The 18,871-nt window shown below is 39.9% G+C and overlaps 3 protein-coding genes across 8 annotated transcripts; all 3 read left to right on the top strand.

The window, feature by feature from the left end:
- Positions 1-943: 943 nt before the first annotated feature.
- On the top strand, positions 944-4,291 carry LOC126604154 (alkylbase DNA glycosidase-like protein mag2). Of its 2 annotated transcripts, none has more exons than XM_050271294.1 (2): positions 944-2,409; positions 4,074-4,291. In XM_050271294.1, the coding sequence occupies exons 1-2, from the start codon at positions 1,277-1,279 to the stop codon at positions 4,093-4,095; spliced, it is 1,155 nt and encodes a 384-aa protein (XP_050127251.1). In that variant the 5' UTR covers positions 944-1,276; the 3' UTR covers positions 4,096-4,291. The 2 variants fall into 2 exon arrangements, with proteins under 2 accessions (XP_050127251.1, XP_050127250.1); XM_050271293.1 differs by having other exon boundaries at positions 4,021-4,291.
- Positions 4,292-6,399: 2,108 nt separating this feature from the next.
- Positions 6,400-8,564, top strand: LOC126605891 (uncharacterized). The gene has a single exon (XM_050273340.1). It carries the CDS (start codon positions 6,543-6,545, stop codon positions 8,562-8,564), a length of 2,022 nt encoding a protein of 673 aa, XP_050129297.1. The 5' UTR covers positions 6,400-6,542.
- Positions 8,565-14,638: 6,074 nt separating this feature from the next.
- LOC126605711 (zinc-finger homeodomain protein 2-like) lies at positions 14,639-16,666 on the top strand. 5 transcript variants are annotated; one of them, XM_050273148.1, is made up of 3 exons: positions 14,639-14,984; positions 15,259-15,307; positions 15,388-16,666. In XM_050273148.1, exon 3 carries the CDS (start codon positions 15,403-15,405, stop codon positions 16,456-16,458), a length of 1,056 nt encoding a protein of 351 aa, XP_050129105.1. In that variant the 5' UTR covers positions 14,639-14,984; positions 15,259-15,307; positions 15,388-15,402; the 3' UTR covers positions 16,459-16,666. The 5 variants fall into 5 exon arrangements, with proteins under 5 accessions (XP_050129105.1, XP_050129104.1, XP_050129103.1 ...); XM_050273147.1 differs by having other exon boundaries at positions 14,639-14,990; positions 15,264-15,307; XM_050273146.1 differs by having other exon boundaries at positions 14,640-14,984; positions 15,259-16,666.
- Positions 16,667-18,871: the final 2,205 nt, after the last annotated feature.

Below are 18,871 nucleotides of genomic sequence, written 5' to 3'. Positions count from 1 at the left end.
CATATATATGAGCCCTAAGTAATCCAAGCCAACCCACATTACTGACTAACGGTGGATAATCATATTTCTTAGAGGTACTAAATACAACTCCATGAATGAGCAAGGTCATTATTAATCAAATTAGGCATGTTTAATAAAATATAATAAAAAGAGCAATCAATTTGTACTGCAATTTTGCAAAGAACACAATGATTACTCACGTGCAACACGCGCTCAGAGGAGCGTCGCACACCAAAGCCCTAATTGGACTTCTTTGTTTATTAACTTTTCATTTGGTTAGATTGCAGAAATCCACCTTGTGGCATAGTTATATTTCACTTTTATCCCTGTAGATTATTTTATTTCATATTTGTCCTCATAGATTGGTTTCATTTCGACTATTGGTCCAATCCGTTAACTCCAACGTCTATTTTTATTCACGTATACTTTATGTACATCGAATTTTGGACCAAGATACCCACCAACCTCTATATGTGGCTGAATATGACTTGAATTTTAATTTGCACAAAACATAAGAAAAGACTTGGTAAATCAAATAAATATATACTATTAATTATTACATTCTACGACAAAAAAACCTATGTTCATGATACGACCATGCATTTTGGTTTAGAAGGCTTAGATCTTCAAAACACAGGTGAACCCTGAACATTTGAAATTGGGAGATTGTCTTACGCATGATCATAATAACTACGTCGGACGGGGAACACACCAATCATGCTCCACCATAACCAATATGTATAAAGAAGAAGACATAAGATGAAGTTAATGTGTTGGACTAATAGTGAAAATGGAACTAATCTACAAGGACAAAAGTAAAACAACATAATTATAAGGACGAAAGCAAAAACTGATTAAACTACAAGGTTCATTGCTGCAATTTATCCTTATTATTATAGGATGAACTTTTACTTGTCGGAGGAGAAAACGGACGCCACCTGTTGCTTTCTTAAAGGACTCTCGGATTCGCAGTGAGAGAGAGAGAGAGAGAGAGAGAGAGAGGAGAAATCAAAACATAAAAATACAAATCCGACTGAGTTAAGACTTCTGAGTTTGTCGCTTAAACTCGTTCGGAAACTCGTTACAGTCAATTCTTAAACTACATTCCCTTCTTTCTCTACACACAAACGCTCCCAATTTTTGATGTCTCCAATTCCATCCTCCAACTGAACCACCGCGCACTCCGCCACCTCCGCCGACACCGACACCGAAGCAGCCACCGCCGTACGTATTCTCAGTCAACCCATCCGTTGATTTTGAAACACACTCACCACATATGGGCGAGCAAACCCAGGTCCAAACCCAAGCCCAAGACCAGCCCCAGACTCCCACTCAGGCTCCGACTCCGGCTCAGCCGCCGCCGCAGCATGACTCCATCGACGACACCACAATCGCTCAAGTCGGCCCCACACCCACCGAACTGAGCAATGCTCCGTCCAAGACCTCTTCCCCCCCTTCCAAAATCCCGTTCCGCCCCCGAAAGATCCGGAAGCTCTCGCCCGACACCGCCGACCCCAATTCCTCCCATCAAATCGTCGCCGTATCCGAAACCCCCAAACCCGTCGCCGCCACCAAGGCCTCCAAGATCAAGACCGTCCCGCAGCGCGCCGTTGCGGCGCCCAAAATCGTAGCGCGGCCGCTTTCCTGCGAGGGAGAGATCGAGACGGCGATTCGCTATCTCCGAAACGCTGATCCGCTCCTAGCTCCGTTGATCGACCGCCACCCGCGGCCGACCTTCGACAACTTCCACACACCCTTCCTCGCCCTAACCCGCAGCATTCTCTACCAGCAACTCGCATACAAGGCCGGCACGTCGATCTACACGCGCTTCATCGCGCTGTGCGGCGGCGAGGCCTGCGTCGTACCCGAAACCGTGCTCGCCCAGACGCCACAGCAGCTCCGGCAAATCGGAATTTCGGGCCGGAAAGCGAGTTACCTCCACGACTTGGCTCGGAAGTACCAGAACGGCATTCTGTCGGACTCGGCGATTGTAAATATGGACGACAAGTCGTTGTTCACAATGCTGACGATGGTCAACGGGATCGGGTCTTGGTCTGTGCACATGTTCATGATTAACTCGCTGCACAGGCCCGACGTGCTTCCGATCAACGACCTCGGAATCCGAAAAGGCGTTCAGCTTCTGTACAATCTCGAGGAGTTGCCTCGGCCGTCGCAGATGGAGCAGCTGTGCGAAAAGTGGCGGCCATACCGGTCTGTAGCGACGATGTATATGTGGAGATTTTCCGAGTCAAATGGGGCTCCTTCCAGCGCAGCCGCCGTGGCAGCCGGTGCTTGTCTGCGACCACAGCAGCTTCAGCAGCAGCAGCCGCAACAGCAGCAGCAGCAGCACTCGCAGCATCCCCAGCAACAGCAGCTTATGGATTCCCTCAGCAGTCTTATTAACATTGGGTATAAATTTTAACCCCTTTCACTTTAATTAATCCCCAAATAAATCCATTTGCTTGATACTTGTGCATAGTGAGTGTATTTTAGGAGTGTTCACTCGAAATGCCGGGTCTTGTACTTATCGGAAGATTACTGAGTTTGCTTGAGAATATTACAATTTACAATTGTTGAAGTTGTGCTTCACTTTCTCTGAACTATGTCGTACTCTGTGGGAGTGTAACACTGCGTGTTCGTTGCTGAAGCATGTTTTTTTTATATCAACTTTTTATTCCTTGTAATTTTGTGTTCACTCGTAGAGTTTAGCTGTTGTTGAAGTTGTGCTTCCGTACTACTTTGTTATACGTTGCCTATTTTGTTATGTGCTTATAACATTGTCATAACGCAAAGTAAGTGGAACTTCTAAGATTCTATATACTTTGGACACTCATCTCTCATGTTCCCTCCATGGTTTTTGGACTGACAAACGACCTAGAGCTAAGGGCATTTAGTTAATGTTACAACGTGTGTCTCTTTATTGGCATAATGGAGAAGAGAAAGGAGATTTGGCCACTTTTACTTATGTTAAAAGAACTGTGTCAACAAGTTATGTGAAATTTACCTTCTTCCACTGAAACACAAGGTGAACATGTCCTAGTACATCATGCTAAATGTAAGAAGATAATAAGCACTCTTTCTTTTGGATTTAAATGGCAGACATAGGTTTTATAACATGTAGTGATGTAAACTGACTACATTGCTTTCTTCTTCTGTTACTGAACTCCCTATGCACCCTCTCTCCTCCATGGGTTCTTGCATCGTGTTTTACTAAGGAAATTAATGGGTACTCTTTCATCTGGACCACAACCAGCAACTTTTTCTTTCTACCTCTCCCATGGCAACGCTTGAATTTCACAACTTTAAGTATTTCCATTTCAACGCTTCGGCATTTATCCAAAATGCGAAAGTTATTTGGAATTTTTCTTCATTAGAACCCTTTAAAAGCGAGCGTAGGTTGTTTCCCAATTTATTCACGTCAGCTTAGTTGCTTGGTATTCTTCGAGGGCTATGAATTATGAAACATGCTTGTACTTTTCTCAGATGTAAATGTGTATAGTAGAACAAGGTAAGGCCATCACTTTTGTCAGCAGGTCTTTTCAATTCTTCTCTGTTGTTGATGGCTTTATGGTATTAGTTTTGTGGTTCTTCAGTTTTTGTTACTGTTGGCTTGTTGTGAAGAAATTTCTTAGAGACTGAGAGCCCTTAAGAGTTTTTTGGGTCGATATAATCTTTGAGGACCATGCACGATAGTAAGAACTATTGGTCTACCATTGCTTGTGGGTCTTGTTTTATTTATATTCTAGTCGTCTGCGAAAATCTCTTCTTATTGCCCCTGTATCTGGTTCAGCGGGTGGTAGTGGTAGATTTTCGTGAATGAATATTACATGATGCACCATGCATTTGCAGTTTTTCTTTGTTGCTTGTTATTTGATTGCGGTGACCATCGATTTCTGTAATTGTTATTTTGAGTATGAACTCTGGATTGGTTTAGATAGTTCAGTTTTCATCATATTTCGCTATTTGATGAAATAAATGTATATATGTAAGAGTTTTAATTGTTTTCACTTTCTATGGAAGGAATGGTGCATGCATTCATGGTGAACTATCCTTTTCCATGCCATGTGATGCAGGGCCTGTTCCTGGGCACCTTGAACGGGAATGGAATTGAGACGTTTGTCAGTCCATCCGCATCTTTTCTCAACTCAGCTTGGGCAGTGCAAGAATAGTTCGCGTGCGGAAATTTGGTGCTAAAAGCTATGTGACATTCAAGCCCTTCCAAGGATCAGAGTGTGTTGAACCCTATTCTGTACTTACGTTTTGGGATTGAATAAAAACTGTCTGTGCTCAAGTTTTATTGTCTTCAATTTAGAAAACATCGACTTTAAGTGGGCGACGAGACCTCTTGTAGGACTCGATAGAATGCTATGCTTCAACGTCTTTACCCCTGAAGGTTCAGTAGACGCAGAAAACACCCACCACCTGTGGATGTGGTCCGGCGCTCGGTGTGGGCGCGGTTTCAACATCTGAGACCATAACTTGGCTGATTTGGATTTTGCCCTGGTACTTAAAACAGCCCTGTGCATTTTTGTTCACAAGTAAATATCGAAGGACAAGACTTTAGCTTCCGTGAGGTGTATTTTCTGGATTCGGCTTCTCACTTAGCGGTTGATCGCTAGCGCTAAGGTACCCGTGCATTCACTATGTTTCAGTTTAATTCCTGCATTCAAAACTTTGAGGATGATGCTAACGATTTTCAGTGACTAGGAGGGATTGCTTTTCTTTCCCTTTTGAGTCTCTTCATGTTTTCCGCCCCCCCCCCCCCCCCCCCAAATGAGCCGGAAATTCAAGTAGTGATGATGATGCCCAAAGGGCCCCAAACCCATGGTTCATTTGGGCTAATATCCCATTAGTTAAAAATTGGGCAGGGCCGCAAGGCTTTTATAAACAAGGTTCTCATCTCTCACACTCCCTGAAATTCCTATGTCGCTTCCACGTAACCAGAATAGTACCGAATTTGGCGACCCCGACGCCGCCTTCTCGTTTTTTTTTTCCTTTCAACAAGCGTGATGCTCCTTGTGGTGTTTCGATCTGCACTGCAGTTAATGTGTTGGGGGAGAGAGAGAGGGAGAAGAGGCCGATCATGCTACTTATAACATAGGAAGGACATTGACACAAGTTAAAAATATATGCGGCTCGTGGATCAAATTAAAAGTTAAGAGGGCAAAGTAGAACACGGTCCGTAATAGCGGGGCCTTGAGCCCGCTGGTAGTGGCGACAGAGTCACCCCCGTGAGCGCAGCCCAGACCCTGATGGCTCGTTTTTCCACATGTCTCGGCCAACGGTAAAATAATGAAAATTTTTCTGTTGTGCCACGTGGTACAATCTGGCTCATCTAATTTTAAAAAATTTAGAAATCAACGGCTAGGACTAATCCAGCGATAAAAAATCCAAAAACATTTTTAAAAAATTTATAATTACCCAACCATCTTTTTCATTCCACGGAAGATCCATACACTCCAAGGGAAAACAGACTGAGCCACACTGATTTTATCCCCTAAGTTTAATTAATAATGCTTGTTGTAATGGTATGTTTTTGCCTTGTATTTGAAATCATTTATTGGAATCAGACAATCATTTTATTTTCCAAAAAAAAAAAACACCTACAAAATTCACATTTATTTCTAAAAAATTATTTTTGTGAATAGTAATCATTTTTGCCATATTCAAACGGATAGAACTGCACAAAGATAATTACTGCTCATAGTGAATAATAAGGACAATTCAAGTATTTTACCATTACCCTCACCCTCCCAAAATGGATGAACTTGCTCTAAGTGGACACATCATTCCTTCCACGTACAAAGTAACATAGGATCAAAATAAAACAAACCTCCTCATTGTAGTAATCGGCAGACCTTAAATAAACAAACATTATGTTTCACCATTCCCCATGCTTTTTAATCATGTCTCCCACACTCCAAATCTAATCCTTTGGTGATTTACCTGTCACGCAAGAAATAAAAAAGGTAGTTTCATACAAATATACGTATATTCTCTCCACGTACAATCAAAAAATTTAGGACGGCAAAATATACCGCGCACACACTTCACAGACAGCAGCTAGAAAACATGAAACTTCGACATCAACACAACAATGGTGATCTGCGACGCTTTCTTTTTCCAGTTGTTAGATTAGTGAGTGGGATATTCTCCTCGAATATCTCTTATTCTCTCCTTTCTTTTTCTGGTTTCATACACTATGGACAACGCCATATGTCTTTTTCTCTACATCTCTATGCCAATTTTGGAGGGAGAGTTCAGCTACTCGTTCGTGTATTTAATCCGAAGTTTCACTTTTGTTTATGTGGTTTTTTTTCTTACGTTTTCGTTGTGGTAGTTTTATTCTACTTTCACTTTGGTCCAATGTTCTTTATGTTTGTGTTTGTGTACATCATCTCACTCAAATGTAGGACACCTCTCACGCTATATCATGAGACTTCAGAATTGAAAATACAATAAAAATATTAATGGTTAAAAGTGAAAATCCATTTAAATTGTGAGGACTATTAATGCAATTTAGCCTATTTTGAAACTATAAAATGCACTCAAGTGATTGTATAAGCCACTTGAAAAAAAAAAACACAAAACAAACACACACCACCATGATGAACTATGAGAATTATGACCCTTCCTATCCTGACCAGCCTGTGGTGGATCTCTACCTTCCGGTATGGGCTAGCCTCCCTGCCTTCCGGTCCAAGCCGGCCTTCGTTTGGGTTGAAGATGGCTCAGCCAATGAGGCCACTTCAACCCTAACATATGGCCAGATGAATGACTCAGTGCAATGCATTGCTTCTCAACTGCTCATCCCACTCCAAAGAGGTGACGCCGTTGTCATCCTATGCTCGCCAGGCCTCGAGCTCGTTGAGACCATTTTCGGGTGCCAACGAGCCGGCCTTTTGAGCGTGCCTGTTTCCCCGCCCGACCCTTCTTTCACTAACCAGAACTTCCACCACCTTATAAGAGCCCTCTCCCAAACAAAGCCTAAAGCTACCCTAGCTCATTCTACTTACATCACAAGAATTCAGCATTACATATCTTTGCCATCCTCCGATAAAGATCTTGTCCAAAGATTGAAAAATCTTCGATGGATCGCCATAGACGACATCAAAACTAAAGATACAACGTTACAACATTCACCATACAATGGCTGCAGAGCAGAGGACTTGTATTTGGTTCAATACACTTCAGGTGCAACTGGGATCCCAAAGCCGGTGCTTGTCACGGCAGGATCAGCTGCACATAACGTTAGGACAGCGAGAAAGGCCTATGATCTTCACCCGAACAGCGTGATCGTGTCCTGGCTGCCGCAGTACCACGATTGCGGCCTAATGTTTCTGTTGCTAACAATTGTGTCCGGAGCCACATGTGTCTTGACATCGCCCGGCGCATTTGTTAACAGGCCACGGCTTTGGCTCGAGCTTATTTCGAACTTCAACGCCACTTGCACTCCAGTTCCGTCGTTCACATTGCCGCTCGTTGTCAAACGCGGAGGGGTTGACAAAGGAACTTCACCTATAAATCTATGGAGTATGAAAAATCTTATCATTATCAACGAGCCTATTTACCGCGACGCGGTCGAGCAATTTGTCGATGTGTTTAAGCCTTATGGATTAAACCCGTCATCAATTTCTCCATCATATGGCTTGGCAGAGAATTGCACGTTTGTTTCAACTGCGTGGCGATCAGACACGCCATTGCCATCCCACAACAAGCTCCTGCCGAGCGCAAGGCTCAACGAAAATGACGACCAGTTGGAGGACATGAACATTGTGGTAGTAAACGAAGAGACACACGAGGCAGTCGAGGATGGGATCGAAGGAGAGATTTGGGTTTCGTCTCCGAGCAATGCGTCTGGTTACTTAGCCCACCCAAATTTAACTCGTGAAGTTTATTACGGAAGACTTAAGAACAAGTTGAGTCGGCCATTTCTTCGAACTGGCGATAGGGGTGTCGTGAAAGGAGAAGATCGGTATCTTTTCGTGATGGGCCGATGCGTAGACGTGATCAGACTCCCAAACGACGACGTGGGGATGGAAATCCACCCTCATTACGTAGAGACGGCGGCGTATAACAGCAACCCGGGATTTCTGAGAGGTGGGTGTTTGGCGGCGTTTGACGTTTCGAACACCGTTGTGGTGGTTGCGGAGACGCAGAGGATGGAGAAAAACATTGGAGTTTTGAGGAAAATATGTGACGGAGTGAGAAACGGTGTGGTTATGGAAGAGGGAGTGGAAGTTGGGACGGTGGTTCTGGTGAGAAGTGGGTGTGTGCCTAAAACGACGTCGGGTAAAATACAGAGAAGGGCAGCTAAAGATAAGCTGGTTGGCGGGAAAATGGGAGTTTTGATGGAGGTGAGGTTTGGGGATTACGGTGGCTCTGTCTCAAGTTTGGGGGCTGGAGTTGGTGAGAGTGAGGGGAGAGGTGGCGAGAGAGGAGGAGGAGGAGGAGGAGGAGGGGAAGGGTGGGGAAAAGTAGTGGTGGGTGAAGAGAGAGAAGAGATCTTTCTTTCGTTCTCATCAAATGCTTCAATTCGTCCCCCGTTGCAATCTTTTCTGTGAGAGCATATCCTATAAATTAAACCAATAATTATATGTGATTGGAATAAGGTTGATGAGTTTTCTAATAATAATTACTTCATAGTTTTAATGAAATAGTCACACATATTATATTTTGGTCTCGACGTATTAGAATACAATAAATTTACTATACGGCATTGTTTAATAATAACGCAACACATACCTTTTTATTATAAAATTTCAACTAATCAAGATACAACTATTACCGTATTTATGAATAAATGATTCTATCATTTCTATATCATCAATTCAATATAGATCGCATAACATATATATTATAGTATAATATATATTTATTATACTTATATATGCCCCTATTTCTACCGTTCGACAAATACATTTTGGGATTCCTACCATAGCCATGTAAATAAATATATGACATTGAGTGTAATAAAGAAAACTCAAAATACAATTTTAGTGTTATGTGATGAAAGAAGTCCAAACTTCAAGTCCAATTTTTTTATATAATAAAATTTTAGGATACCGCTATATTTATTTTTTTGTTCAACGGGACAGAACTTCATTAAACAAAGTCCAAATGGACAAAGTACATTTTACATATTCCTAGAAAAGTATGACAAATAGAAAGAAAAAAAAAACTCCATCAAAGCATGAGTAATGGTTTTTATTTGCAGCATTTACAAAAATAATACATAAAGGAAACACATAAAAGGGCTTCAACCAAAAAATAAAAAGAAAAATTAATGAAAAATGTTTTAAAACTTTAAGTTTTAATGATAAAGACAAAATAAAAGATAAAGTAAATAATACCAGTATTGACTTTTTAATATAAAAATATGATTTTTCGTTAAAGTAAACAATATTAAAAACTTTTCGTTAAAATTTTCAAAATAAAAAACCTCAACAGTGATCCACCCAATAGAAGCTCAATAGTGGCTAGTAGAAAAAACCGTAGAAGTGTAGGCGATGGTGACAAGTCACAACTGCCTATAAACCAGAGGCGACCAACATCCCACACATCTAATTTCGCACCCTAAAATAACAATTGTTTACCCCTAGATTTAACCATATACAGACTTTAAAAGCCGCAAATAATAAAAAAAAGTTAAACCACAAACATACAATATTATAAAAAAAAGAAAAACTAATGAAAAATGTTTGAAAACTTTGAGTTTTAATGATAAGGACAAAATAAATGATAAAGTGAATAGTACCATGACTTTTTAGTGTAAAAATATGATTTTTCGTTAAAATAAACAGTACCGTGTTCTTTTCGTTAAAGTTCCTTATAAAAAAAACTACCATTCAATTGGAGCAGCCAACCCTCACAATTACATCCATCGCCCAGGGACCATCAAGAACACAGTCCTGACGCTGAAAAATAAGACATGAATTCATAACCAGAGAAAGAGGCGGGACAACGCTCTGTGGGGAAACCAAGGTCTTGGTTTCGCACACCTTCATACTAATAAGCGATGATCTGCTCTCGAGGTGGGTAGCAAACATAAGAGCTCGGTTCGGCTGTTCGGGCATTTTGACTGCAAAAAGAAAGTCTTGAGGACTAGATTTGTAGTATGGGTTAGGGATTTGTGGTTCAATTGGAGCTAAGGGAAATTTGGTGCACAATAACAAGAAATAGGGGTTGTGGCAAATTGAAACGTTACTCATACCTACATATACCGACAATCAGGGATTGTGGCAAACCACTATCTTTGGAGAGATGGGGCATGCCTTCATCTTTGGAGAGTTGGGGCAAGCTACCATCGTGGGAGAGATGGCGCGCAAAACAACACTTAAGGGGATGTGGGAAAGAGAGAGACGAAGAGAGAGGTAGAGGAGGAAACGGGAAAGACCGCCACCTACCAACCAGGCTCAAAGGGAAGAGGTGGCGGCTGGAGCTTTTCTTATTAGAGGGTGGAGAGTCGATGGGGATTGCGCTCACCGGAATGCATAGGCGTAGTGACGGAAAACGACATTTACTAGGATACAATTGAATTTAAAACCTTCTACCTACAAATGAAAGATAAATTATTAAAACTGTAGTGTTAAGTGATTACAAAATAGATAGGTTATTACCACAAATAAAATAGAGAATTTTAACAAAACATTCCGGTACTCTTCATTTTTAACGAAAAATTACATTTTTACCTTTAACTATCACTATTCATTATACATTTAAAAATGATTTTTCGTTAAAACAGAAATTTTTTAAACTTTTCGTTAGTTTTTCTGAGATCAATGGTTAATACTTTATGACCCAAATGCCCTTTTGGAAAAATACATCTCATTATCAATTGCATGGACCCCAAGAGGGACAATATCTGTAATTGGGCCTATCAATCTCCCAGGTTGATAGTGATTGGTGGCTATATCAACAATACAATATTATTAAAAATAGTGGGTCGTAGACCCAATAGAACCGTTGAAAAACTAGATGTTACAGCTTTCGTTTGACTGGACGAGTTGGGCTTTTGCGCTTTCCATATCTTTATGAATCTTTCTGGGCCCACAATTGTAGGACCTGTTGCCCCTTTTTTTGTAGGCACAAGACCCTCTTACCTATCGGTCAGTGATTCAGTGGAGAAACATGAAACGACGTCGTTGAACTCTCATGCACTTCCCTGTTTGATCAGTGATTCAGTGTCGAGAAACACGAAACGGCGTCGTTGATCTCTTATGTACTTCCCTGAGCTTGGATTATCATCACTTACCCTCACTTTCAGATGGTATTTCTACCTCTTTGTATGTAGAACAGTAGATGTTAGATTCGACTTCCATACCAAATAATCATGGCTAACTCTTTCTGTAATTTAAACTAAATCTCACTTCTCGAGTGCAAAGCATTAAGAGAAATTGACTGCAAAAATCACCCGTCAATTAATGAAGCTGACATCTACGAGAAGGTTTGGCACCTTGGTGTCGCCTCTTTGCCACCTGAGATTGTAGTAACTTCCAAATATTATGTTGTTCGCTTATTAGAACATTACGTGACATAGATTAAAAATGCCATGAGACGGTTTGGTCCATATTCGGTGTGGCCCGTCGCTCAACTTCTTTAAACTTCAAGCGAATGAAGAACTAAGTTTTAAAATGTCATATCTGGTTTTTCACAATCTGTTATTTATAACCTAAAATTCTGTATAATACCTTGCAGATAAATTGATGTGGAGTTATAATTTATGGAGTCACGCTTGCTTGCAGTATGCTTTCATTGGATCTTCTTTTGTCAGTTCGTATTTAAATAATCACACTCCTGACATGCCTAACATAATTGAGTAACGTCCCATTAAATTTGTGAGCCATGGAGGTTAGGTATCCTCAGGTAGTGAAGTAGATGTGTCATCCAAAATGCAGAATCCCAAAAATCTCCTAGTACAATAGTCATGATCAGACACGGTATTATATACATTTATATTATAACACGTGAATTTTAAATTTATTACATGTTAATTATGTCGAACACATGTATTAACATGTGAGTCGGTAATTTATTAAAAAAAAATTATCTCAAACCCGAAGGGTATTGTTTCCAAAAGGAAAAATAAATTACATTAAGACATGTAAGATTTCAATTAAACCGCACAATGAGTTAGTTATTATTTGATATCGAATTCGAGCTCAAGACTTTATACTTATAAAAACATAAGATTTGTGGAGGTACGTTCATAGTGGCTTAATTTACTGTATAATAGTAAAGTTACTGTTTTTACTGTTTAGTTTGATTAAGAAAGGAACATATCACTGAGCAGAAAAAGTAGAAGGAACAGATTCCGTGTACATTTTCTCCATTATTTCAGTTCCTTAAAACATATAAGTGCATTAAATTCAAGGTTGAAATTAATTTTTGAAAGGGAAAAAAAAACTTGAATATAATTGGTGGGAAGCTGGATTAAAAAAACAAAAAAAAAACTGATGATCAGTAAAAGCATGTATCTATTAAGTATTGATTAACGTACTTATTTTTCCATCGATAATACATTATTTAATTTAAAATTTTGGTCTCCCGCTTGTTTCTAATCAGTGGATTGCATCCGAGAAAGGAAAGGCAATGCTATTTGCCTTGGTTGGGGCAAGCGTGGTTGTATCAGATCAGAGCGTTGCAGAAGCCCGCACGTTAGCTCTTTTAATTCCTCAGCTCCTTGATGCTTATGAATATGAATCAGACTCACAGAGCTAGTGAGAGACAGTCTGAAATTAAGAGAGAGAGAGAGAGAGAGAGAGGGGAAAACGACAAGACCACTACTGTGGACCATTTTAACAGTACTTTTCACTTTCACCCACTCTCTGTTTAGTTATTCTTGCATGGAATCCTATAACACAATTAGTTAGACATGGAGCATGGTTGCAATTTAAATTAAAGTACTGGTTTGGTACTGAGATGTTTTTATAAAAAAAATAGGTATAAAAAAAAACTGAGCTCAAAAAAGTATTTGGGTATAAAAAAAAAGCTGAGCTTAAAAAAATGTTTGGGTATAAAAAAAACTGAGCTCAAAAACGTGTTTGGTAAACACTTAAAAAACAGCTTATTTTCATAGTTTTTTGTGAAAAAAAGCTGAAATCGTGAATCGACAAAAAAATGAGTTTATTCTCACAGCACAGCAGAAGTAGTTTTTTTTCAAAGCACATCAATACCAAACCAGTCCTAACTTATGTAATAATGATCTAATTTACAATTGAATGTGAAAATTTATTCGCGTTTGAACTGTCTTTTCGATCATTGTAATTATTTTAGGTAAGTTAATTGTCTGCTTTATAAATGAGCGTATGAAGATTTATTCGCTTCTAAGCTGCCCTTTTCAATTACCATGTTTGCTTGAGGTAACTAGTCAATTATACTGTTTGTATTGTAACAAGAGTATGAAGATTTATTCGCATTTGAGCTACCTTCTCTCGATCATTGTGATTGCTTTAGGTAAGTTATTTGTTTGTACAACATGCAAATAAAGATTTATACGTGTGTTAACTATCTTTTTCGATCACCGTAATTGCTTTAAGTAAGTCAGTTGTTTGTATTATAACAGGAGAACGAAGATTTATTCACATTTGAGCAATCTTTTCAATTACTGTGTTTGTTTTAATTAAATCAGATGTCTGTATTGAAACAGACATAGGAGGATTTATTGGCGTTTGCTTTGCCTTTTTTTATCACTGTGGTTTGTTGAGGTAAGTTAAATGTTCGTATTATAACATTTGTATGAAACTTAATTCACATTCGATATTTGCAATTGTTTCATGTAAGTTAATTGTCTGCACTATAATATATGTAGCTAATGTCTAATTTATCCTCACATTGTTACTTGCACGTTAATTATGTCCTGGAAAAAATGGTCAAGACTAAGTCTTTATCCTTAAATTCGAACGATTAGTAAACTACAAGCTTTAATTGTTTCAATTCAAGAAATAATGATTTAATTTCTTTACAATTTCAACAAATGTAGCACGTGAAGTGCACATCCCTGGTGTTTTCATCGTTTGAGTTATTTGTATGTTTTCAAACCTATTTTTTGTCTCATTGCTTAAATGTGAAGATCTATTCGTGTTTGAGCTGCTTTATCGATCACAGTAATTGTTTCAGATAAGTCATTTGTTTGTATTATAATCTATTCAATTGAAAAGAGATAACATTTAAACATCCCAAAATTCCAATTTACCCTCGCATTGTCAATCTTACGAAAACTACATAGACTACAAAGTATAACTTTGCTCAAACCATGCATTCAACAACTCAAAAGTCTCAAATTATGATTTGACTAATGAATAAGTAGTATCCTAATCCTTGTGGCCTACCAATGGTGTTGAACCTAATTAAGTAAAAGTTAATTAGTCTTCTTAGTATGTGTTTTATTAAGGAAACAATAAGCAAAAAGTGACGAATATCAAAGCCAAGTTTACGTCCCTTCAAGGGGTAGCTGGAAATGGGCAATTTTGGGTCATTTAAGAGGTGAAGTGTGTTGAGATAAGAAATGGAAAAAAAGGGGCAATAATGGAAGAGGGGGGAAGGGGTTGTGGTGTAAGGGTTAGGCCCCACTGTGGCAGGGCGTGGGGAGGTCTGAACATGACGTTGTCGGTTGTTTTGTAATCTGCAAACTTGCAAAGAGAGAGAGCCAGTGTGAGCAGTGTAGTACACTACGCACACCTCCTCCCTCTCACTCTCTCTCTCTCTCTCTCTCTCTCTCTCTCTATTTTTACTTGCTATACTAGTTGCTTTGGTTGTACTCTTATCCTTCCCGCTGGCCTCACCACAAGCAACCAACCTGTCTCTTGTTGGAAGCACAGAAGCACAAAAGCACCAACATCTCAACGGACCCAGCTCAAACCCAGCATATTCCCAGCTCTCTCTCTCTCTCTCTCTCTCTCTCTAAAACCATAGAGATGTTCAAGCAGTCATGCTGAAGATGCTGTTGCAGCTGTTTGTTTCTATCTCTCTTTTTCTTACAAACTGTGAGCGTTTCATCTCTCTCTCTCTCTCTCTCTCTCCATAAAAGCTGTGTTTTTGGCAAGAACTGTTGAAAATTACGACATGGCCAGGTTTTGGTGGGATTAGCACCCTAATATTTAGTCTAAGTTGGAGACGAGAAATATACATACTAGGAACACGATGGATATACATTTAGAGTTTCAGCTACATAGCTATATATATAGCTTCTAATTTTGTCATATATTTGAAACATTTTTCTTCCTTTTTGTGTTTTTGTTTTTGTTTATTTTCGAACAGCAGAGATTAACAGAAGGACTTGGAACCCCAAGAAAGTACACAAATACTGGTTTGAGATCAATGAGACGATGATGCTTTTGTGACAGCTTTTGGTATTAAATAATTGAAGATTGTGTGCTTTTGTGACAGAATATCAAACAATCCATGGATTTTAGAGCTCAAGATAACGAAATGAGGACGTCAGGCTCGCTAAGCTATGCTCATTTAAGTGCCAAAGAGTCATCGCCGTCGTCAGCGGCAGCAGCACCAGCAGCAGATCACCAGCAAAAGAGAAGACTTGGGATTCACAATGGCACTGGAAGTTACGGTTCTGCCACTGCTCCTCATCACCAGCACCAAACCCTAGACAACCACAACCCAGCTGCTCTCCCGTTGCAGCCGTTGATCCGCGACCCAGATCCGGATCGTGCCCTATCCGGGACCCCGGTGGCCCCACACGGAGCCAGACTCAGTGGCAGTGGTGGTGGTGGTGGTGGTGGGCCCAAGTCTTTGGGAAAAGTTGTTAGGTACAGAGAGTGCCTCAAGAACCACGCGGCGAACATTGGTGGTAATGTGTTCGACGGCTGCGGAGAATTCATGCCGAGCGGCGAAGAGGGGACGCTGGAGGCTTTGAAATGCGCCGCGTGCGACTGCCACCGCAACTTCCACCGCAAGGAGGTGGACGGGGAGACGGCGGCTTTCAGTCCCGGGTCGAGAAGGTCGAGCATAATGCTGACTCCACTTCAACTTCCGCCGCCGCTGCCTTCCCCTTCCTCGGCTTTGCACCATCATCATCACCACCACCAGAAGTACTCGATGCCTCCGATTGTTCAGCCGGTGAACATGGCGTTCGGTAGCGGCGGAGGAGGGACGGAGAGTTCGAGCGAGGATCTGAATGCTTTTGAGGGTGGAGCGGTGCCGCCGTTTGCTTTGTCGAAGAAGCGGTTTCGAACAAAGTTTACGGTGGAGCAGAAGGAGAGAATGATGGAGTTTGCGGAGAGGGTTGGTTGGAGAATTCAGAAGCAGGATGAGGAGGTGGAGAGGTTTTGTGCGGAGGTGGGAGTGAAGAGGCGGGTGCTTAGGGTTTGGATGCACAACAACAAAAACACCATTAAGAAGCAGGGTGACGTCACTGCTACTACTAATGCCATTGCTACAGGTCTGTCTTTTGACAATGTGGAGGGAGAAGGTGGGGAGGGAGCGGCAGCAGCTGAAGATTAAGTGGAGATTAAGAGTAGTGATTAAGATTATGAGAGTTAATTAAGTGAGATTTGTATAAACATGAGAGAGGCTTAGGCTCCTAGCTTTAGCTAGATCAGATATTTGCATGATTATGATTGTTTGTCAGTAGTGAAGGGAGGACTTTGTTATTGCTTTTATTATTCAGCTTTAATTTCTTATTTAGTAATATCTTGTATTAGTTTTGCCATGCCATGGAATTGTGATGGAGAAAAAGTTGGATAAAGGGTGCCAGGAACTCCTCTTAAAAAATGTGAAACATCTCCGTATTTTGATTCTACTTGACCTCACGCTGATTTCATTTCATGTGAGTTGATCTCACTTTGGTTTTGTATAATGCATGTGAAAGCTGCATTAATCGGTCAACTTTACCAAAAGTTTCTCTCCTTTAAATGAAGAAATTTTGTAGTTCTGGAATATCTTAAATTTTGGAGTTATCAACCGTAAAGACCGTATCTAAGAGTCAAAAACCTTAGAGCATAAGATACTCCATGACATAATAAAATTTGAGACTTTGAAGGAAGGAAAATGAAGTGTGTAAAACTTCATGTGAGTAAGCTACGAGTCTGTATACTTCGATTGGCCTCACACTAATTTTACATCTAATCTGACTTATTTCACGATAATTTCATCTAATGTGAAAATTGGCTTAACCAACCATTTTTACCAAAAGGTTTTCTCAACGTGATGAGGCTTTGAAGGGAAGGATATGAAGTGTGTAACTCGACATGAGTATTCTGACAAAAAAATGAAGAAATAAAAACATGACATGAGTATGTTCATGCCATGTTTTTGTTTTGTGGTCGAAGTCTCGAAGACATAAGTACGCTATGAGTCTACATTTTCTTGAAACTTTAGCATGTTGACCTTGACTTGGCTTAATTGGGCCTTCCATCGATTTCCATAAGTCCAAGTCCAATATGAGTTTAGAGATTGATGCCCAAAATGTGTAATCCTTCAAAATATTAACATTAAAATACATTCAAAATAGTTACATGTGAGAGAGATATTTTAGTGTGTGAGAAATATAGTCAGGTATACCAAGTATAATTGATTGGACGTAAAAAAAATTTCCGCATGTTCTTAGTCTTAGAACGAATACTATTACTATCACACACCAATCACAACATATGTCCAGGATCGACACATGGCGTCACCAAGTATCTGTATATCTAACATATCCCGTCTCCAGGATATGTACCAAATACACTCAAGCCTCGAATTGCGTATTGATTTTTCGTATACATTATGGCTACATCTAACCTCCTCGTTAGATTGCCTACGTACCCTTAATAGGGATCAAACTATTCGTAGTTCACCATTCATTACACTTCGACATTTATCACAGTACGTTCAAATCGAAAAACATAGTCTTCCTCAATCAATTATTAGAACTTAACAAGCATGAAATTACTAAGTTCAGGGCTACACAACAAACCCACATGACATTCAAGGTCTTCATTCCATCCATCATATAAATCACTATGTTTTCAACATGATACCTCCATCCACGATATGTAACACATCAAATAACCAATGAAGCACAATATTTTTCTCAAGCCACATTGATCAACTAAAATAATCATAATAATAACAATCATATCCAACGTCAATCCACAATCCCATCAATTAATCAATTCATGAATCAAAGATGCATGATTTTAGCATTTAACTACATTAATCAATCAATGCGATAACATATTATTTCACGAATTTAATTAAAAAAAACTCTATATAATTCCCTACTTGGATTATGAGTAACAACATGGTAAATCTAATTTATATTCACAAGGTCTATTGTGGATAATTCTCATTCCCTCGAATCTAGGGTTCTAGACTAACCTTTTGGAAATGTGCAAGAGTAAGGATTCCGGACCACTCAACGAAATCCAACCACATCGGGCTCCGGACTACTCAACAGAACCAAAATATCAAGCGGTTTCTCGTAATCTACCCATATCTGTCGCATGTAAAATCAGTGCCTACATCATGAGAAAGCTGCACTGGTCAAATCATAACTTGGTTAAGCTGTAAAACTCGGGTGAGTGACAATAATACAAGTATGTGATAATCAATAAAAAGAAAGATCATCAATCACAGTTTATAAACCTCAAATATAATTTTGTAATTATGAAAACATAATCAAGTCTCTAAAAACTCCAAAGGAGTCACCCAGACATCCAACGGCTTTTCCAATTCAAACCACAAAGATTCTCAAAAACTATCGTTCATAAATACACTAAAATCTAGGGCTAGAGGGATGCAATTCGGCCGAAGCCTACATAAGTAACCAAACAAGAAGTGGCCCCCCTATAGTGGATTAACCAAGCAAAGCCACCCCTAAGTAACCATGTAGGTAGTGACCCCTCATAGCATATTAACCAAGCAGAGTCAC

This window comes from Malus sylvestris, chromosome 15 (genome assembly GCF_916048215.2).
Source record: "Malus sylvestris chromosome 15, drMalSylv7.2, whole genome shotgun sequence".
Lineage (NCBI taxonomy): Eukaryota > Viridiplantae > Streptophyta > Magnoliopsida > Rosales > Rosaceae > Malus > Malus sylvestris.
This window is presented reverse-complemented; position numbering and strand designations above follow the sequence as displayed.

Excerpts from the sequence above, each read along its gene's own strand:
- LOC126604154 (XM_050271293.1), top strand. The coding sequence starts at position 1,277 with ATGGGCGAGCAAACCCAGGTCCAAACCCAAGCCCAAGACCAGCCCCAG. Across the intron at positions 2,410-4,020 it reads AGCAGTCTTATTAACATTGG|GAATGGTGCATGCATTCATG; the intron begins GTATAAATTTTA and ends TTTCTATGGAAG.
- LOC126605891 (XM_050273340.1), top strand. The coding sequence starts at position 6,543 with ATGCACTCAAGTGATTGTATAAGCCACTTGAAAAAAAAAAACACAAAA.
- LOC126605711 (XM_050273148.1), top strand. The coding sequence starts at position 15,403 with ATGGATTTTAGAGCTCAAGATAACGAAATGAGGACGTCAGGCTCGCTA.